Source organism: Tetrao urogallus (genome assembly GCF_951394365.1).
Source record: "Tetrao urogallus genome assembly, chromosome: 6".
Lineage (NCBI taxonomy): Eukaryota > Metazoa > Chordata > Aves > Galliformes > Phasianidae > Tetrao > Tetrao urogallus.
In genome coordinates, this window is record NC_136819.1 from 25,240,150 (window position 1) to 25,262,107 (window position 21,958).

Sequence of the window (21,958 nt, forward strand, 5' to 3'; positions counted from 1 at the left end):
GAAGTGTGTGCAAATAAAACAGGAATGTGTTGTTAATGTATTTGAAATCTTAACACTAATTCAAGAATTATTTGTCAACTACTTATTGTTATAGATTATTATAGAGAAAAAAAAAATTATAGTGCATTAGAATACTTCCATATAGAAAGTGTCAGTAATGGTGATAACAGCTAAAAGTGTAATGCATTTCTTCATTTCTGTCCTTCTTTCATGGTGTTATGCTCACCCTTGTGTGGCTTCTCTGGATCTTCAAAGTCAGTAGCTAGAGGGTAAGACCGTAAATCTCCAGCCTTTGTAGCTCTTCACTGAAAGGATTTTGATGTGGATGTTGCTAATGGCTTCTTCCTCACTCCAGTGTTCACTTGGGGTGTTTTTTTTGATGTATTTGTTAACACGCTTTTACACTTTTCTCACCCTTAGTTTGTCTGCAGCTCCATGTTACTTCTGAATTCATTTTTTATGGTGTCTTTTATGCATGTTAGATGTTACTTCCTTGATTTCTTTGTTATTCCAGTTTTGTGCAGCTCCCATGTCACTATTTCTTTAACTGTCTGTGATTTGGTCACAGCTGGGGGGGTCCTGCTGCCAAGCATGTGCCTCACCTCTTACCAGTCTGTGCCTCTGCTCCTCTTTGCAGTGCCTTATCTGTCCACTTATCAAGGCCTCTGCTATCGTGATGCACCTGCATTTCTCTCTACTACATTGCTGTATTGGTTGGAAATATTTTATTCTACGTAAAGCAACTGCTTCTTACTGTTATTTATATAAATTGTGGATATGTCATGGAGAAAAAAAACAAAACAAAACAAAACACAACAACCCCAAAAACAGAGGTAAAACAAATAAGCCACAGACACCTGGCCAGTTAGAGAAATCCTTGTCACAGCTAAACCAAGTAAAACAAAACTATGGGCAGGTCAAGAAGAGTTTGGACAGAGCAGACCTGACAAGCTGAGGCCTCTTAGACTCTGTGTATAGCTCACAGTCCGATACTGATGCTGAAGCTGTGCTGTTGAGGCAATACTTATTGTATTACAGAGCCTACATCATTAGCAACTTCTTGCTCTTCATCCTCCTCCCCAAAACATACGGGTTTTGGCACCTCTGATTTTTCACTTGTGTTGTGGAGGACAAATCTGTCAGCCAGATGCTGATGGAAGAGGGACTGGCTCTTGCAAGCAAGCAGCAGGGTGGAGCACAACTGGGGAGCAGGAGATCCCTGAGGCAGGTGCCTTGGCTGTTCTGTAAGGACTGAGAGTTGCTCTCTTCTGCTTGTTGATGCCTGTGGCAGCTGTAATTTTGGGTGAAGCACTCAGTGTATGGAGATGAGCCTTTTCTCAAGAAGTAAAAATGCAATGTGCTGTGATTCTGTAGCATCCATCCTGGAAAAAGTTGCATTCCCTGCCTTGTCACAGAGCTCTTCAGCTATGCAGCCACATTCTGTTTCTTTATTTCAGTCATCTTAGTAGCACCAGTCAGGTTCTGCTCAAGGCTCCATTTTCTACTGCTTCTCAGTCTCTCCTGTCTAACTGATGATCAGCATGGTTATGTGTCATGAACTGTCTCAGTGAGCCTTTTTATTCCCCAGCCTTTCTGTCGTCAGCTGCTCATTGCTCCAGCCCTCGGGGCTGCTGCTGATTTGTGGTGTTCAGTGGGTGTTTGTCAAGAGTGCTGAAATAAAAAACAGTTCTGCAACTCCTACACCTAGCCCAGTTGATTTAAAACTTAATGTAGGTGTATTGCTGGCATTGCTTGCTTGCCTGCCTGAAGGGAAGTGAGTGGTCTGGAGAGAGCAATGGAGATTCTGTGTGTATTAGTCATGAGCCTTGTGTGTGTGTGTGTGTGTGTGTGTGTGTATGTGTATTGGTGTGTGTGCATTTGTCATCTGTGTGTTATGTCCTGTGAAGCCCTGTCAGACACGTAGACTGGTGTACAATTCACATGTATGTGTAGCTGCTGGTATGCCTGGCTGCGCTGTTCTTTGCCACAGACCAGAGAGAGTCTGTTCCACAAGGCAGAGGAGATGGCCTCTCCTCAGTCGCTTGGGAGAGGGTTTTATCCAGTTTCCTAAGCAGCATGGATCTCTTTTATGAGATTTTTCTTCCTCTCCTGTTTGTGGAACATTGAATGGAATCGGGATGTTCTGAAGGTAAGCTCCTGTTGAATCACTGGTGACTAGGCAGCCATGAGCCATAACAATTGGAGTCATTTTCAATTTTCTTGCAGCTGCAATGATTCCTAGTTGGTAAGCTGCTTTATACTTCATGGTTTTCCTTTTGAGCCTGTTTCTCCTGTTTTCTACATATGCATTTCTTGTCCAAATCTTTCACAACAGTGACCTGCCCCAGCTCTGCCCCCCACGGAGGCTGCCTCCTGCTCTGTGGACATCCTCTCTGTCCCCAGCACAGCTGCTGGTGTATGTTGCTCAGTGGCAGGTCTGGAATGTTTCTTGTTCTGCACCCATCTCATGGGATGATAAATATGACTTTGTTTTCCTGAACTATCATCCTGCACTTAAGCTTGAACAATTAAAGGGTGCCAGTCTTAAAACTCTTCTTCCTTCTGCTCTGTATTTTAAAAACAAACCTTGGGATAGCCTAAGCTGCTAGCCAAGTACAGCACGAATTAGCACTGGCACTGTGAGAAGCACTAAGCTCTGTCTCCTTCCCTGCAGCACAGCCTGTGCATGTGGGCTGACCAAGCCCCTGTTGAGGTGAGGTGACAGCATCTTTGCCAGGTGGTGAACGAAGTCGTTGCCTATTTCTGCACAGGCCATCAGATCATACAGGCCCTGATTTTTGTGCACGAGCATTTTGAGGCTGCAGTATTTGATGTTGCAGAAGTTGTTCTCTTGCATTCTTTGTTCTTTTATCTTGGTGCACTGAAGGATGACTGGGAAGTGAGCTGTCTCTAGCATTACCCTGCCTCAGCTGAGGACAGTAATCAGAGCGCTATCCTGTGGTTATGCAAAGCAAATGATGCTGGACAAAGAGAGGCTATTAGGCTCCTTCATCTTGTGTTCCCTCATACCAGGCTTGTCTGGCCTATCAGAAATGAACAGTGTGAGTTCAGCACAGGCTGAGTGGTGGAGAAGCAGAGGCTGCCCTTGTCCCTTTGAGGGTTATCCTTACAAATCCTTCTTGACAATCCTGCTTTGCCTTGCAGACCAAATTTACTGTGTGGTTTTTCCTCTTCATGTGGATTGGTGCAACCAGGTTTCCCTAAGATTTCCTGCTGCTTTTAGGCATGGAAAAACTGGAGGGAAATGCCCTGTGGTGACTCTGTGGCAGGGAAAGACATGGTGAGCCCATTGCTTTTTTGGATCCATTACTGTGTTGAAGCCCCCCCCAGTAACTTCTAGTTTCTCTCGGGGATTCTGAAAAGGAGAAGTCTAAAGTTGTGAAACTCTTAAATTTTTACAGATTGGTCTAAATGCGTAAGAGACTACTATGCAGGTGAGAGCTAGCTGGCTAAAGCTCAGTTTGAATGAAGCTCTGGTGCTGGTTGGCAAGAGCTTAAAAACAGAAATCTTTCTCCCACTGCCTTAAGGTAGCTCTGAAAGTTAAGTTTCTGGAGGCTGAAAGAGTCTAGAAGGTGTCTTTACAATCTGCTATTTTCTTCCCCAGGCCTGTGCATTCCTCTACTATTAGGGGCAAGATACTGGACTTAAGTTTGATCTGGTGCTGCCATTTGTGTGTTTTTTGGAGCAGAGCCTGTTTTGCCCTGTATTTTTGCTCCCAATCCTGCAGATTTGGGGTATCACCTAGCCTTTTAATCAGAACATCTGTGTTCCTGGTTGGCAACCAGAAATTCCTACTCTGTTAGCCTAGAGACACTTAAATATATTGATCATTTTCTTTTTTACAGTGGATTTCTTGTTTGTCTTTCCATTAATGTGTATTTGTTCCTGAAGTATGAATTTCTCTGCATCTGATTCCCACCCTTCCAGCCTTCTTGGTTATGGCTTGGTGCAGAGTTCTGAAGGCTTTTATTCTTAGGCAGCGATACCCAGATCTTAACCTTTCAACACATACACCGTTCTTCTCAGAATGCATTTAATTAATATAACCTGAATGAAAATACCTGTTCAGTTACATAGCCAAAGTGCACATCCTCTCTCATCACTGTTAACCCGCACCCAGTCCTGGCTGTGAATTAAAGCAGCTTTTTGGCAGAAAGAGTTGCCACATAGAAAATTAACACCAGCTTTTGTAGATACTGCTTCACTCTGATCAAGCTTCCCTTGGCAACCAGTGCAATGTTTAAAAAAAAAAGAAGAAAAGAAAAAGAAAAAGATTTTGTTCTTATCAATGCTTGTTTTCTTTTTCATGCATTTTGTGCGTAGGAAGCTGTTGCAGTCTCATTTGAATAACTTTAGGGAAGGGAACAGAGGCTGAGCCAGAAATTGAGAAATGGACCAATTTTGAAGGAATGGGATTGTTTGCTCTTTTCTTTTATTCTTGCAGCATTGCGGAAAGACGCTGCTTGTGGGAAAGGCCAGAATTTGTTTTGTCAGCTTCATGGAGCTTTTCTTCCACACGGCATTCCCTTTACAGCATAGGCTACATACTTTTGAAGAGACGATTTGACCCTTGAACTCCAGCTCCAGTTCTGTGTCCTGCAAGATATGGCAACAGTGGGTTGATGAATAACTTGGGAAAGGAATACCATCATATCACTATCACAGTGCTATCATTCTGTCATATATTTCTGATTTTCCTGATCCTCTTGGAGAGGTGGGTGTCCTACAGACAAAGGAAGGAAGAAAGCTCACTTCTGCAGAGATGTTTTTGACACTAGCTTGCTGAAGAAGGATGTGACTAGTGGGATGTGCAGGGAAACAAGGGGACAATGAGAAAAGAGTAAAATGTTTGCAAACTAGGATTTGGGGAAGAATAAGAGTGGAACTGTGAGGAGGAGAGACAGAAATAACAGGGAGGAAATGAGGAGGAAAGGGCATGGAGTGATCCACTGCTGCTTAGTGAGTCATATACTTCATGTAAATGTGATACTGACGTCCAATTCCTCTTCATTGCTGCTTCTATATTTAGCTTATGGAAATTGCTTCTTTTATGTATCTATATAGTTATATACATTTAATACGTATATATATATATATATATATATATATATATATATATGCATTTTTTCTCTGGAGCCAGTGGGAACTGTTCAGACATTTGCTTTCTCCTTTCCTCCTTTGAAGCAACACCAGGCTTTTATCTGCATACGTGGTGCATGGTTGTGCATGTGTAAGATAGGGTTTGTGCTTTCAAGGAGGTTTAGAAACCTCTGCCAGGAACCTTTCCCTGCTTTTTTATTGGCTGATCCAAGTGGCCTTCCTGATGCTGCAAAAACCCATGACATCTGTGATAGCCAATTCTGGCCTTTGTAATTGCTGAGTGCTTGCTCCACGAGGAACAGGAGACCTGGGAGAGATTTCACAGCCATTTGTCTTTAAAAGCTGCTTGCATCAGGAAGGTGTTACTTGAAGGTTGTGAGTGACGTCATAGATCTAGGAATAAACCTTTAAATATGTATGCAATTGTCAACGGCCTCTTGAGGAGCCAGTGTACAAACAAGCAGGACACTTGATCTTAGCTGGCTGGATAGATGGTTTGTACAATAGTAATCTATACGGCAATGAACAGCTTCTATAAATGTCTTGGAAATCAGACTGTACTAGTGCATAAAAAGGTGATGTTGTCATCAGTGTGTGCAGCTGCAGAGAAGGTAGTGGAGTTTGTGCTGGAACAAGGTTGCTAGCAGCACTGACCTTTGAACAGCTAGTGTGCATCATGGTGGGTATTTGTTTAGGTCCCAGATCAAGTGCTTTTAGAGCTGGTGACAGTTTTCATGTTGGCACCAGCATTTAAAAAGTTCTCTTCAGACAAATATGCATTGAACTTGAATTTGTTTTGACAGGTTCTATTTGGGAAGTGGTGATATGACCATTATGGAAGTGAATGTTTGGAGAACTTTACTCGGCCTGCATCCGCAGTTGGAAGCTAGGAACGAAAAGAGCAGTGCTCTCTTCACTTGTGTCCTTTGCACCTCTCTTGTCTCTGAGATGCTGAATGAAGTCTTATAAAACTGCAGAAAGAGGGGGGTTGGATGGATAGATGACTGTATGCTCTTGTATGCAGTTAATTTTCCATGGTAGTAGTTTTTATTATTTTAACTAAGATTAAAGCTGATCTGAATAGAAAGGAGTAGGTACTTTGAGTCTCCTGAGAGCTTGGCAGCCATAATGAAATTGGAGAAAGCGTAGAATAAGTGGTTCAATGGTCTTGACTATTCCTTGTCTTCATTCCTTTTATTTTGCTACATCAAGTTACTTTGCTGAAACAAAGCACACCCAGAGTACTCATGAGCTGTCAGCTCCATTGTTTGGGAACTGCTGCAGGTCCTGCTGAAGAATGACTTTTTAGCTATTGTGAGGTGGAGGAACTGCTCTGGGGCTGTGAACTGCCAAGTGTGTGAACAGGCACTGAGGTGCCCTGAGCACTTGCGAGAGGTTAAAGTGGTGAAAGCGGTTAACATCTGCTCTTTGAGACGATGTGCTCTCTGGAGTGGAGACAACTACACACCTTGCCAGGCATTTTGGGAGGGGGCGATTTGTCAAAGGTAGGTGCTCCTAGACAGTACTTGCTCCCTAGACAGTACTTGTGTCTTGCTGTCAGATCTGTGGCTTGTGGCCTCCCATCCTGGTACATAAGGTATCTCTAGTGTTAGCTGGAGCTTCATTGCTCTTGTGTGCGGCAGACAAGAGGGTGATGGTGGAAAGCATAGCAGTGGGGTGGTTTTTGTTGGATAGCAGCTCGTGCAAGAAAGCAAGGTGAAAAGACCACTTTAGTCTACCCAAATGACTTAATTGGCATATGAGTCCATAACTGATTAGCAAGTCTAGTTTACAGCTCAAGATAAGCATGTGCAATCTTTTTTTCAGTAAGTCTGTAGGTTAAAGATACCTTTTTGTGGCGTTAGTCAATACTTGCAGGCTAGTTTCTTGTCAATACTTGCATTTCTAGTATTTCTAGTCAATACTTACAGGCTTATTTCTAAAATTCTTTTTTCCTCCTCTTTCTAGAGTTTATTCATTATGAGTCCGACTCAGTGAGCATAGGTGTTTCTTAAGACAGAGTTAAAATATCCATGTTTGTGACTGCTGCTGTGGGACTCTAACCTGTGAGACTCATGTAGTAATTTGTCAGTTCTCCTTGGTGTTGAGGTGAGTGGCCCTTACCTTGCCACTGGAGATCTGGACATCACTGGGAGCCAAGAAGAAGAAGGGAAGGCAGGCTCACAGGGAGACTACCAACTCTGCAGCTCAGCTGAACTAAAATTCTTAACTGTGAGAGGCCAAAGGCTCTGTTCTGGAAGTTACTAATGGTAAAGAACTGGACTTTAGTGGCTCACTATACTAGGAAGTCATTTGTTTACTTGCCTGGTTTGAAGACCATGGTTTGTTTTTCACATTTTTCCTGTGTTTTTAGTCTGGCTTCAGTTCTCTGAAGTCACTTTCTTCTTCAGAATATATAGGAAATTATTTTCCAGGATGTTGAGTCTTTCCTTTATTCTTTCTAATGTTTTCTTTGCTTATTTTTAGTAAAATTCATCATTGTCAATAATCCAACAGTATTTTAGTCCATTAGACCTATCAAACTTCACGTAGTGGAGTTTTACTTTGCTTTTCTGATTAGCTGGAGATTTGAGATTAGGCAGATATTCATATCTGCCATCTTCCTATTCCATATCTCATGATTTACAAGGCTTAACCTCACTGGGCTTGTTAATGAATCACAAACCACCTGCTTCTTTACAGTAATCCTTCAGAAATTAATAGCATAGCTTTGACTTGAAATTCCAGATTGGTTCCCCAGGATAAAAAGTGTGGAAGGATCAATCTCAGTCTGAACAGATTCCTTATTTCCTCTTCCACATTCTTGCACAAGGTCATATTTCTGGTTATGGCTGCTAGCCTTCACTGTTAAGAAAGCTTGATGCCTTTATTGCCTTGGCCTTCTGCATGGGGCATGAATAGAGAATGATGGGAGGAAGTGTAGAGCAGTCCAATCTGGGACATTTCTTGTGAATGGCTGGTGACTTGGAGGTTAAAGCTTTGGTAACATCTGACTGGGTCTGCTTTGAACTATTGAAGTTAATGGAGTATGACTGCTTCCACCAGGGACTTTGAGTTGAAAGCCTTGGTGTGTCAGTACTCCTTCCTATTCTCTTTGCCATTTCAAAATGTACGTTGCTTCTGGAAGGTTGCCCTGCTAGTCCATGTAAAGAGGGAGCTGCCTGGCCCAGGGAAAGAGAAGCAAGCCTCTGCAGAGATGGCAGAGGTGAGACCCTGCCAAACCTGGGCTGACAGCACAGTGAGCACCAAGTACTGCTGGGAGCACAAACAGGGCCCTGGACAGCATGGTGTCAAGCTGTGCTGCTTGTTTGCTGCCTACATTGGGATACTGTTCCCGTGCTTTTGTCGTCTTCCTTGTCTACTTTGGACCAACTGTGCTACTTGTCTATCCTGTGCATTTTTCCTGTGAGTGATGCTTGTGGCCTGGCACACGTGGGTGAAACCCAGTGTGATAGTATGTAAGTGCAGTCCCTGGTAGTGACTGCTGCTGACGGTGGAGCTTGGATATCGGGCAGTGCTCTGCTAGCATGGCTGCGAAGGAGGAGCCAGGAGTCTGAGCATTGGCAGTGTATGTTAACAGTGAGAGACAAAACCCTCGATTTCTGTTTTAGAGATGAAGTGAGAGATAGGGCACAAAGTCATTAGAGCAATTGCTGTTCTGCCTGAGGCCAATTTTTCTTTCCTTTTATGCTTTCAGGAGCAAGCAGGAAGGGCCCTTGGTGCACCACCATGGGGGTGGTGGTGGTTTTTTTGGGGGGAGGTTTGGCTTTTTTATTATTATTTGATGTAACCAATGGCTACTGCTCTCTTCTACCAAACAAATGCTGTTATATGAGGATTTTTGAAACTGTCAGTGTTTATGTGGAGTGGAGAAGATGCAGGACCTGGAAATGTTGCAGGCTGCTTGTGGTAGGTTGAAGCACCACGTCTGCTGGACAGATTCATGTGGAATTGGGGCCTTTTCTCAGTCACTCTGCTCTCAGTCTGTGACTGATTTGTTCCTGATGGTGACAATTACATTGATTAGCAGAATTTGCTACTTACTTTTGCAGCTCGTATTTCTGAGAGATTTCTATACAGCTCCTAAGCAAATTGTTTATTCAGATATGTCTTTTGGGTTAATAGATTTTGACACTGTGGTTTTTCATTTCTTAGCTGCCAGCCACCTCTCATGCTGTGCTCAACAACTTTCTGTCCTGTGGCATGGGCAAGGTACAAGAATTTAACTCCTCAATGCTGAGATTTTCTAGAAATTACCTATTTTCTTCATCCTTGTTGGAAAATCACATTTTTGTTCTGCTCTAGACATACTGGTTTGGTAGTTGGTACAGACGGTTGTTTTTATGGCAGGGGACTTAATCTCTTACAGCAATCACATAGACTCATTATTAACCTTTCTTTCCAGCACGAGCAATCAGAGGCTTATGGCTTTCAGATGCAAGAAGGGTAATTTTTATGATACTAGCACACATACGCCTCCTTATGAGAGAAATTTGCAATTCTCCTTTTGCATTTCCTGAGTAGCCAAAGCTCAGCCTGTAAAGTGAGGGGATGGACCATTTTTCTGAGGCTATGTACACTGCTGCTCTCCCAGCAAGCACAGCTCTTTGTTCTTCTACATAGATATACTTATGCAAACTTTTTTTCTTCTGTTTCTTCCGTCTAGGTGTGTTGTTGTGCTGTTCAACCCTAGAAAAAATAAGCAACACCATATTCTAAACAGTTCCAGGTGAGTAAAGTTTCAAGATGACTTGGCTCTCTGTGGGAGGTAGATTTCAAGGTTTTTATGGCTTGAGTAAAGTATAGGGACTTCTATTGCTCCCAGCTAATCCCCTCTGTGAGAGTTGCCTTGGGGAGAGCCTGCCTGCTGGCTTAACTCTACCTCCTTCTCATGTGGGGTGCTGTTATTGATGAGGCAGCAGCTCATAAATTTTGCGGCCCCATGAGGAACCGTTAGGCTTGCAAGAACTCCTTGGTATCTGTATGTTTTTTTTTTTCTTCATCTGAAACTATGGCCTCAGTAAGGGAGTTAGGACTCATACCAGTCCTGTGTCTGGAATAAAGGTGTGAGTATGGGGGTGAACCAACATTTGGAGCATGTCCAGTGTTGTAGGCATACTGCTAGAGATTTGGGCACCAGGAAATCCCCAGGGCAAGTGTTAAGACTTCTGGTAAAGCAGAACTATTGTGTCAGGCTAGTACGTGTGATTTGAGCCTCTTTCCAGTTTGTCCCAGCCTACTCCCCAATCATGATGTATTGAAATGAAATCATTTGTTGGAAATGTTTCTCAGTGTCATTTTCTTTGTTTTAGGAAAACAATTACAGCACTCGCTTTCTCTCCAGATGGAAAATATTTGGTTACAGGAGAGGTAAGTGGGAGAGAAGAGAGGCACACCTTGTCTAGCCCGTTTTGAAGTGTGGCAGAGTGTTAGAAAAAACAAGCCAGTGAATAACAGCCTTTGCCCAGAGAAACTTATCCCTTGAAGGTAAAACGTTGCATCCCTTGAAAGAACGATCAGGTTATGGGCAGCTCTGGATGGTCTTGCTGGCAGGTTTTTAGTGTGCTTTTTTTCATTAGGTTAGGTGATGCATCTTCTGCAGTGGCTTGTGTGGGCTGAAGGTAGACTGAAAGTAAGTGAGAGGACACGCGCAGTGTGGCTATACTCTAGCACAGTGAAGAGTGCTTGGATGGCCCTTAATATCAAACAGAGTTTAGGACAAGGATAAGCTGAACTGTGGTGTGCAAAAAGTAAAAAGTACGTATGGACTGGAGCTTTTGGAATAGTGACAGAAGATCTGAGTGCCTGTGGTTTGGCACTGTATGTTTGACTGGAGGTGACGATTGCTTCTTCTTTTCAAACATGCCTAAATGGGGGAATGTGGATAACTGCACTGCATGTCTGTTGTGCATTAGAAGCTCAAGACATGGACTGTGTGTCATGAATTTGGAACTACTTTATGTTAGAAATCTACAGACATGTTGACTGTCTCTCTTAGGGTTGGGCTCAGTTTGCTCTTTTTTGAGATTAATGGTAGTTTACCACTAGTCTATGCCTCTTTAAGACATGGGGAGCAAGCATGTGTGAAACAGGTCCCCTCCTGAGTCTCAGCTACAGAGAGAAATATATCACAGCTCTGTGTTCAAGCTGTCAAGAAGGTGGCTGTGCACTCCAGAGGTCCCTAGAGCATTCATTGCAGTAGCAGCTATCATGTCACTGGGTGGCTCCACAGCTGGGCCAAGAATGGAACCTGTAGTGTTTCAGGACAGAGACTGCCTTGACACCTCTCCAGCACCCCCCCACCCTCCCAAGATTTTCCATCAGAGCTTCTATACTGTAGTATGTTCTTGGTGCCTCCTTATACTCTTGAAGTCTTAAGATAAAAATATAAAAGTATTGTACATTTATATGAAATTTTCTTCTTTGTATGCATAAGGAAATAAAAATCTTGTTTTTGTACCTCTGCTACTCTATTTTTTCATGTGTGGTAGGAAAAGAAATGAAAAATGAATTGAATATTTTTCTTATTGACAACCTAAACTATTCAGCTTGACACTTTTACTAGGGAAAAATCCCCCCCCCCTTGCTACAAAACATGTCTCACCCTGTTGTAAGACCGTTTCTCTTTTTGGTATCCTCCCACATGTCTCCCATATGTCTCCCATTTGAGTTATTATTTGGTGGAGTAGTGTCCCCTGCTGGTGTAGCAGTCTCTTCTTACTTTGTCCTATGGGCAGTCCCACAGGGAAATGGTTACTGAATTCACTTTGTCAAACTGGCTTTTAGCAGCCTTGTGTTAATACTGCCTTGTTGCAGTTCAACTTCCTGCATGACTGGATTTTCAGGAAGGCCCTTGGCCTGCCATATGCATCAAATGTCTTCTGAATACTTTATATTTCATATATTTTTAACTTTCTTCCCATGGTGGCATAAATTCCTCATGTATGGGAGGCATACAGAGCTCGCTTTTGGTGAGCGTTTGTTATGTCATTGAATACGAATTCAATTTGTTAAAGTTTCTAAGTATATTCTAAGATGTTGAGAAGTATGTATGTGTGTGTGTATATATATATATATTATATATATATATATATATAAACATGTATGTATGTGTTTAAGTACAGTAATTGCTTGGATGAGCAACTGATTTATCTCACTGTAACATCTTGACAGCCGCCTTGAGACCCGAGCTCTGCCTTGCAGGAGAAAGAACTGTAGCAAATACAGCAAAATCCAACCATAGCACTTCTCCAGGCTGCACACAGTCACTTGGCAAAGCTTTTGGACAAGGCAATTAAACACTCACAGTTCGGAGTTATTAAAGCTTTCATTTCTCTTTCTTGTCATAAAAGTTGCCTCTCCCACACAATCAGATGACTTAGCCACGTTCAGAAAAGGTACCATTTTGCCTCGTTGCCATGGAAATATTATCTTGCGAGCTACTGGTTTGGCAGATTGCAATGTGAAATAACAAATAGGTTCTGTAGTAGGGTTTGCTCATCAAACATATTCTTGGCCAATGTTTCAGCTCATCTGCTGCTTCTTGTTTTATTTGGTTTAATAACAGATAAAGAAAAAAATTGAATTGTCTGGAAGAAGTTGCTGAATTGGTATTTCTGAAGTCTGTGGGTTTTTCTTTCTCTTGAGAACAAGTGTGAAAAGCACAGAGGGTCTGTTACCTCACTGTCTTTATCACTACCTAATGTACATTCTGCCAGCTTGCATTCATGTGTGTTTGTTACCTTTGAGACAGAAATGATAGTGTTAGTCTCCCATTTGCCTTCCTAAAATGATGTATGATAATTAATATGAATATTCACGTCATGTTTTTGTGTGGCATGACCTGATTTGAGGTCTCTGATGTCCGCATTGCATTAGGCAGTTCTCTGAGTCCAGAGATGCAGTGTCACGTAATTCTCTTCAGAAACTGGCTGCGAATTCCCATTGCAGACATCAGGGATGTGCATGAAAAGTAGTGTTACAGTCTTTGTCCATTTTCTGAGGAGAGTAGGAAAAAGAGTGAAGCAGGAGACGTAGCCTTAACTTCTAAGACACTTCAGACACCTGTTCAGATGTATTCTCATTTGGTTGGCAGTCTCAGTATGGGCTTAAAGATTTGCAGGAACTCAAGTCTAATCTCACATCTCACTCCCCTGCAATTCCGGCATATGGACATCTTTTTCTAAGCCTCCCTCCCCACATGTGTTCTTGAACTTGTCAGAACCCACCTCAGAAGTTACGTTTACTGTTCTCTGTTGTTGTCCCCTCCAGAGCGGGCACATGCCAGCTGTTCGGGTGTGGGATGTGGCTGAACGAACCCAGGTGGCTGAGCTCCAGGAGCACAAGTATGGGGTGGCCTGTGTGGCATTCTCTCCCAGCTCCAAGTACATTGTGTCCGTGGGGTACCAACATGACATGATAGTCAACGTGTGGTCATGGAAGGTAAGCTCTCCAGGAGGTTGGGTAGACAACAATGTTGTTAAATAAAAAGGAGAGGACAGTAACGGTTCCATCTTGCTTCCAGCCTCTATTTTATTATTATTATCTTTTTGACATTCAAAGATGCAGACAAGTTTGGAACATGACAGAGCTCCAATCCCTTAGGGGTGGTCTAAATCACTTCATTGAAGGAGTATTCTCTATAATTGGAGACGTGTGACATCTTGCTGTCCTGTCAGAGGAGCCTGAACTTTGAAGCCTTGACAAAGTCTTGTGCTTTCTTAAAGGCTTGTTAAAAAAAAACAATTCATGAGATTCAGGAAAGAAACTTTCTTCAGCCAGTGAATCTTGGTGCAGTGGATGCACTTGGCTCATTTTTTTCCACTGTTTTGGGGTTTTTAATACTTGAATTCATTTGTTGATGATTTGGAACGGGAGCTTAGAGAAAGCACGGTGAGTGGAAGCTGCTGTAGGCCAAATGTCTGCCATTATGTTGGGGCAACAATCTGTGGAAAGAAAAACAGTGTCTTATTCTTTAGAAAATGTTTGTGTGTGCTGCTTATATATAAAAAACAAAACAACCGCTTCCTAAAAGCAGTAGTCATAAATGGCACACTTTTGTCAGCTGTGTGCTGCAGCACTGAGAACCCACCACAGACAGAGGAGAAAACTTTTTAATTCACTCTTCTAATCATTGGGAAAAGGTGAGGAGGAGATAAATGAAGGGGTAGTCTTTGGGGACAAGGAACTCCTGTCATCTGACTCTTCTGCTTGGACAGTGTCCGTTCCTACTGTGTTCTCCCTTTCCCAAGTTCTTTGACTTTTTGAGGTGCATAGAGAAGTGCAGCAGGTTTTGATTTGTATTTTGCAGTACGGACATGATTATTTCATATAAAGCTTCCTGTCTCGAAGGAGAAGAGAGAATTCGTGAAGAAACAAGTGCTGTTTTCCTAACAGAAAATACCTGTTCCCCAACTTGAGTGGTTTGCCCACATTACTGCCTGTAGGCTGGGAGAACTCCTTGTGCTGTTTTATGGCCTGTCTTCCTGTTTATAAAGGGAAATGGATTTGCTCTGAGCTCCCTGTGATTGTGCAATTAGCATATCAAGACTCAAACTGCAAGTTCCTGCAGGCAGTAGTGCAGGACTGCTGGTATGTTCTCAGTCCCAGTCGATGAGAAAGAGGGAATTGAATGTAAATGTAAATTGTTCTGTCTGCCAAATCAATGCTCTCAGCTTCCTCTGGGGAAGTTGTATTCAGAAGTGAATAGTGCTGCTACAGCACTTGTTGTGAATATGTACCTGTAATTGGAATAAGTTTCCTTTGCTTCTGAGCAAAAAAAAAAAAAAAATTAAGCTATCTAAATGATTGTGTTTCCAGAAAAACATTGTAGTGGCAGCCAACAAAGTCTCAAGTAAAGTGACAGCTGTGTCATTCTCAGAGGACTGCAGTTACTTTGTCACTGCTGGAAATCGGCACATCAAGTTCTGGTACTTGGATGACAGCAAGACCTCCAAGGTAAGAAAAAGGCCATTAAGGGCCAAGCTTACAAGTACTTTCATCTTATGGCAGGGTGGATTTTGTCTCAGTAAGCTGTGGTAACTGGGAATCTTTGATTTTGCTAGAATCATAGAATCATGGAAGAGGTTGAAAAAGACCTCCAAGAACAGCTCCACGTCCCTGGCTATCATGTTTTTATCTTTCTGTAGACTGGTAGCAAATGCATGCTGCAAAGGCAGCTTGTTTTACCCTGTGCTGAGGTAGGGCTACGGCTGTTGGAGCTGTACAGCATTTTGCTTGTTCTATATAGTCAAATGTATGAAAGGAGAAAAAAAGGCTAGAAAAGAGCTGCAGCTATTGATATCCTTGCAGCACAGAAGTAGGGAAGGCTGTTTGATGTTGGTCCTGAGCATCTTGCGAATGTATTTTGTGAACTGTCAACAAAAGTGTTTAACCTAGGGAACAGGAATCAATATATGCTCATTCTTCTGAGTGCACATGAACAGGCATTCCTTTTTCATGCTTGGACTACCGGTTGACATTTGGTATAAATTGCAGATTGATCATGAAAAGGTGGGCTATTCCTGTTGATATGCTGTCTCTGGGGTCATGTGTTTGGAAACCCATTTTTGGTGGCCTTAATCATGTTGTGTTCCACTGAATCGTTAATACTGGTGATCCTCGTAGCATGCAACCAGTGGGTCCACAGCAGGTAAAGCATGTCACTGCATATCGTTGTAGGCTTTTTGCAGTTCTCTTTCTTTGAAGCCTTTCAGTACTTAAGGCTTGATGTTCTTTTTTTGTTTGTTTGTTTCTTTAAAAAAAAAACAACAGGTCTGTCTTCCTAGAGTGCCTCACTGTTTCTAACAACCTATATTGTTATTGATAGGTCAATGCCACAGTCCCCTTACTAGGTCGCTCGGGATTGCTTGGAGAACTGAGGAACAACTTCTTTGCAGACGTGGCATGTGGAAGAGGCAAAAAAGCTGACAGCACTTTCTGTATCACATCTTCAGGCCTGCTGTGTGAATTCAATGAAAAAAGGCTGTTAGACAAATGGGTGGAGCTGAGGGTGAGTTTTACGTTTGCCTGTTGTGTAATATTCATGCTGGCTGAAGCAGAGCAGGATCAGCGGGACAGTAAGAGCACTCGGATAGCACAAGCTGGCCACTAGCAGTAAAAGTCACTGGGCCTCTGTCACTTTGTGACTTACACTGGTTGGAAAGCCAGACAAAAATGGCATTGCTTCTTGGCAAAGGGATTTTATTAATCATTAAGGGTCTTTCATTCTCAAGTCTGTCTTACAGCTACTGCCTTCTGGAAAAGCAATGTCTTGGAGTAGCTTTGGCAACCCCTGTGTTGTCCCTCCTGGGTTTTCATGTGTAAGAAGTAGTCTTAGTAGGATTCTAATTTCTGCTTTCTCTGCAGTGTCTAACCTGTCTTGTGCATCTCAATTCTTGGTTTTCTAGGTAGTAGGTAGTGGATTTGGCTATTCTAAACCAGTGAGCCCATAGTTAAGAATTTTAGAGGGTGTATTTTCATTCATGTTGATTGTAAGATGTTCACCTCAAAAGGATCCAGTGTATTAAAACCAAGACAAAATCTTTGCATACTTTCTCTGAAGTGAAATGCCTCTTCTTTTCTTTCCTTTTTCTTCTCTAAACTCTGCCTTTCACTCTTGCTCAGAATACAGACAGCTTCACAGTAAGTTGGTGAACAATTTTGCATTGAACTCATCCCCTTATCACCACGGTCCATTTTTACCTTTTTCTGCCATTTGTACAGATCCCATTGGAAGGGGGGAGAATTATTTTGTTTTTCTTTCTTGACTTCTTGGACAGGTAATGTATCGGTGCAGTAGTACAGGGTGAGTTGCTGCTTTGCCTGTCAGCTGTGGTGAATGTCACAGAGGATAAAAAGCAGTGTTCAGAACAAGGCTGAAGTGGAAGCTCTTCAGAAAAGAAACGTGGATTTTTAGGGTTTTCCTTACTCCTGGGGTTCAAGTTCATTTCACTTCTCTAACCATAGTTCCTTTGTCTGTCAATTTGCTGTTCATTCTATTGTGTGTTTGGTGACCTTAGAAGTGAGAGCGCATTGCTCACGAGCCTTGTGTGCTATGTCCTCCACAGACTACTGTGGCAAACTGCATCTCTGTGAATCATGATTACATCTTCTGTGGCTGCGCTGATGGCACCGTGCGGATTTTTAACCCTCTGAACCTTCACTTTGTCACCACACTGCCGAAGCCGCATTTTTTAGGAACAGACATCGCGAGTGTGACTGAAGCCAGGTACTGTGGAGAGGGCGGAGGGGGGCAAGGAAGGCTTGTATGGGTTAAAACTGTTCCCCAGGCTTTTGCCATCTGCTGAGCGCTCTTTTTATGGATTAAAATAGGCAGTATGTGGCAGTATCCCTCCAGAATTGTAACAGCCTTGCCTGGCATGGCTGGGCTGCAGCCCAGAGCTGTTTGCTGGTTCACACAGAATATCTTACTCCTCTTCTCCCTGGGATTGCTCGGATTTATCTGGCAGCCTTTTGGCATTGATTGCTGTGAGCAGGCAGGCAGAGAACATATGGGATGCTGTGCCTAGCTTCATTTGTTCTGTGCCATGGAACATCCTTTGCTTATCACTGGTGAAGGTTGAAGACTCTCCTCTGTAGCAGCTTCCTTATATTAACAGAGCCCAGGCTCTCATGAAATATTATTTCAAAAGCTTCCCTGCAGTCTTTTACTGTTGCTCTTGGTCTTTCTTCTCTCTACCTTGTACACTGTTGTCTTGGTTTTTTTTCCCTTGCATCAGTATATTCTGCCCTGTCTCTCAGTTTCTGACCTTCTGAGATAGATGGATAATTTCCCAGTCTTTTGCTATTGTCTTTTCCACTAGTAGGGAAGGAAATCTGAGGGTATTTGAATCCAGCCATCATTCTACTGGATATTTGGAGAGAGAAACAATTTTTTTTCTCAACAGATTTCCTCTAAACTTATTGGTAACTTGAGGAGAAATTTCAAATTGTGCACTGTGTAGCTCTCCTTTAGGGGATCGGTGAGATGTGGAGGTAGGTCCAATAATTGAGCTAGAAAGAGATCTATCTCAGTTCAAGGTTTGTCATCTTTTGGTAGTGCTAAACCAAGCGATTGCATGCACAGACCTTTTAAAAGTGCTGTCTGCTGCTCTCATCATCAGTCAAGCTGAAACGTTCATGTGATTTGTAAACATGCATTCTTAGAGTAAACTGTAATCTTAATTTTTTTATTACTTCCAAAGAGGCTTGAAAATATAGGACTCTTTATATTCCTGTGGATGCCAGAGCCACCTTTTAGTTGATTGCAACTGCCCACAGCTGTATTCATGACTTTATTTTTTTTGATAGGATTTGTGCTATGCTCCTCCAGACCTCAAAGCTACTTGCAGTAGCAGGTCTCCAATTGTTTGTTGTACTAGATGCATTTTGGCCCTCATTCTTGCATCTTCCTCAGTCCTTTTCAGTTACCTATTGTCAATACCCCGTCAGTCTGGCTATAATTACCTTACTCAATATTGTTAGCATCACTGAGGGACTGGGGAGATAGCTTCTTCTCTATGTGCATGGCAGCAGGAGTTAATAGGAGACTTCTGTTGAGGAGACAGAGGGTTCATGTGGCATGATCTTGTTGTGACATGGTAAAGGGTGCATTTCCTTATTCTACAGAATTCCTCTGTATTTGAGTTTGCTTGCCTGCCTAGAAGGGGTTGCCGTCTTCAGTTTCCCATCTCATGAGTGTTCCAAGCAGCCCTAAGTAGCTTTTGTGTGGGGCAGGGGTGAAAGGGAAGCATAACAGATACATGGCAACTGAAATGAATCATTCTTTGTCTGTTGTGCTGATATGCTATCTTTTGAATGTGGCACTCTTCCCCTTCATTGCTGTACAGGAGCAGTTTCTGCAGTCAATAAACAAAAAATAGCACCCACCAAAAGATGATCCTCCCTCCCTTTCTTTTGGGGTTGCTTGACTTGGATTTGCCACTTGATTATGTACTGGTAAATGATGATAACCTCCAGTGATGATTAAGTATCCTCTTTGGTGATCCTTCAGGGAGAGTGAAATGCCTGTCTGTGGTGGGACTCTGGGTTGTGTGGTAAGGAGAATGACTTTTGCTATGGGACTTCCTGGCTTTCCTTGGGACTTCGTTTGTTCAGCAGACAGGTCTTCCCAGCCAGCTGCTCTTTCTACATATATGAGCAACAGTGTACTTGCCAGATCCCTGCAGTGAATCTGCACTCCTTTGCTTGACTCCTTGCTTGAACTCCAGGAGAGCACAAGTTAACCAGCCTCTTCTCTCTTTGCACAGTCGTCTTTTCTCCGGTACGGCTGATGCGAAGTATCCAGACACAATTGCCTTGACCTTTGACCCCACCAACCAGTGGCTTTCCTGTGTATACAATGACCACAGCCTGTATGTATGGGATGTCAAAGACCCGAAGAAAGTGGGCAAAGTCTACTCTGCTTTGTATCACTCGTCCTGTGTGTGGAATGTTGAGGTAAAAATAGATGGGGAATGTTGTCTGCAGGTACAAGTCTTGGGTTGCAAGTTGTGGCTGGGGAAGTAATCTTAAGAACTGCCAAACTTAAATGTAAACACTGAATGCAGAGAGAAAGAATTGATTCAGCTCTCCTTCTGTGATTACTGTGGTTGTTATGGGGCTTGTGTTGGAGCTGGAGGCAGTTCTTTGGCTGCTCTGCCATTGTGGACCTAATGCTTTAGATGCAGCGTGTTACTGCATCTTGCTACTAAATCTTGCTACTAAAAGATGAGAAGTCAGAGAAGGAATTGAACTATACAGAGCTGGATGGAGGGGCCTCTTTCACAAGTGCCCAAGAGTTTACTGCTGACCTCAAAAAAGCTGCTTGAGGGCTGTGGTGAGCAAGTGCTCCAAAGTCAGAGGAATTAAACTAGTAAGGTCTCAGCTCTGATCCTCATTAACCCATTTACCAGTACTTCCTACATTAGTCTCTCAAGTGGTTATTGCCTTCCATTTTATCTGGTTGACTTCCCTTGAATGGACATAGGAAAGGCTAGGAGATATTGGAAACGGTGCAGTTGGTATGATGGTATATATCCTGACAGTGATCAGGAAAGAGAAAAGTGGAAAGAAAGTGGGAAGAGGTTGAGAACTCTTCTTGTATATTGGCTAATTACATCTCTTCTTTCCTCCTGGTTTATAAATCCACAATAGTACTTGAAATTCTCAAACAACAGTGTTTAACATTTTTGCATAGCTTTTGAATCATTAGAAACAAAAGGTGCTGACTTATTGCAGGCTTCTACATTCAGGGAAGTGTGTTTATAATCTTGATAACATTTGAAGTGAATGTGAAACTCTAGTTTGGGGTCACATTTTCCTTAGGAGGATTTCTGTCTGTCTCCTGCTGTTCCAGAATGTAGAGAGGACAGCTCTTTGATTTAATTTTGTTATGAAATTTGCTGCTGGTGATGCCGGCGCAGGGCAATCACATTCAGAGGTTGATTTTACCTGCCCTTAGATGTATCCTGAGGTGAAGGACAGCAATCAGTCATGCCTCCCTCCTGGTTCTTTCATCACATGCTCCTCTGACAACACCATTCGTCTGTGGAACACTGAGAGCTCCAACATTCATGGCACCGCCTTGCACCGCAACATCCTGAGCAATGTAAGATCCCAGGGTTTGATCTCCTCACTGCCCTCAGGATTGTTCTTTTTTAATATACAAGTATTCCCAAGTTAAGACTCAAACTTCTTTAGATGTCTAACTCAATGAAGGCTTCTCTGTAAGTAGAGCGAATGTTTAATAAAATATATGAAACTGAAGAAGCATAAAACATATGTAAAGATAGTTTGTCTAAAATGGCCCTGGGGGACTGTGGCTTTTAGCTGAAAGATGTCACCATTTACAGAATTACTGCCAGTGAAGTTTTTATGTTGTCCATTTGTAAGGATACTTCATTTTAATGTTTTGTAACTAATTAATATTTTTCTGGTTTGTTGTTTACCCAGGACTTGATGAAAATCATCTATGTAGATGACAACACTCAGGTACTTCTGGACACAGATTACAACTCAGGGGGAAGTGCAGACAAAGCTGATACACAAGTGATGGACACAAAGGTGGGGATACGCACTGTCTGTGTGAGTCCCAGTGGGGAGCACCTGGCCTCGGGGGACAGGATAGGCACTCTCAGGTAATCCCATGGAGCTTCTTGCACAGGATGAGAGCTGGATAGGCATGAGACTCAAACCCAGATCTTGCTGGTTTTATTGACATACTGAAATCAGTCATATTATGTCTTAGGATATATGAATTGCAGTCTCTGCAGGAAATGCTGAAGGTAGAAGCTCATGACTCTGAGATTCTATGCCTGGAGTACTCCAAACCTGACACAGGTAAATGAAATTATTTTCCTCTACTGGGCCAGCAGAACCAGACTTTGAAAAATACATCTCCCTTCTACTCTTCCTTGGGGTACTGTAGGCTGAGATTTAAACTTGTTCTTTCTGTTGTGTGAAATCTGAGGGCATTTCTTTGTGTCCATCCATGCAATTCACTGTAGTATGTCATGTCCCTTAGATGACTTAAGAAGAAACTGTTGTAAAATGCTGACTGGAAGAGAAAATGGATTTTCAGTAATGGTCTTACCCTCTTCTTGGCTTTTTTAAAGGGTTAAAGCTCTTAGCCTCTGCCAGTCGGGATAGATTGATTCATGTCTTGGATGCTGGAAAGGACTACAGCCTGCAGCAGACCCTGGATGAACATTCTTCTTCCATCACTTCTGTGAAGTTTGCAGGTAGATACCCACTGTCTCTCTCCAAAGCTGGACTTGAGCGCTGCTGCTGTCCTGTTGTCTCACTATGGCTTTG

General features: G+C 42.7%; 1 protein-coding gene across 1 annotated transcript in view; it reads left to right on the forward strand.

The window, feature by feature from the left end:
• Positions 1–21,958, forward strand: part of MAPKBP1 (mitogen-activated protein kinase binding protein 1) — a gene marked incomplete at both ends in the record, with an annotated part of 87,886 nt that overhangs the window by 38,455 nt on the left and 27,473 nt on the right. Inside the window, 12 exons of the mRNA XM_079537209.1 lie at positions 9,810–9,872; positions 10,456–10,513; positions 13,415–13,585; positions 14,963–15,100; positions 15,972–16,154; positions 16,769–16,786; positions 17,212–17,372; positions 19,414–19,603; positions 20,607–20,753; positions 21,098–21,282; positions 21,393–21,484; positions 21,760–21,885. Of these exons, the coding sequence (XP_079393335.1) occupies positions 9,810–9,872; positions 10,456–10,513; positions 13,415–13,585; positions 14,963–15,100; positions 15,972–16,154; positions 16,769–16,786; positions 17,212–17,372; positions 19,414–19,603; positions 20,607–20,753; positions 21,098–21,282; positions 21,393–21,484; positions 21,760–21,885 (1,532 nt within the window). The remainder of the gene's footprint in view (positions 1–9,809; positions 9,873–10,455; positions 10,514–13,414; positions 13,586–14,962; positions 15,101–15,971; positions 16,155–16,768; positions 16,787–17,211; positions 17,373–19,413; positions 19,604–20,606; positions 20,754–21,097; positions 21,283–21,392; positions 21,485–21,759; positions 21,886–21,958) is intronic.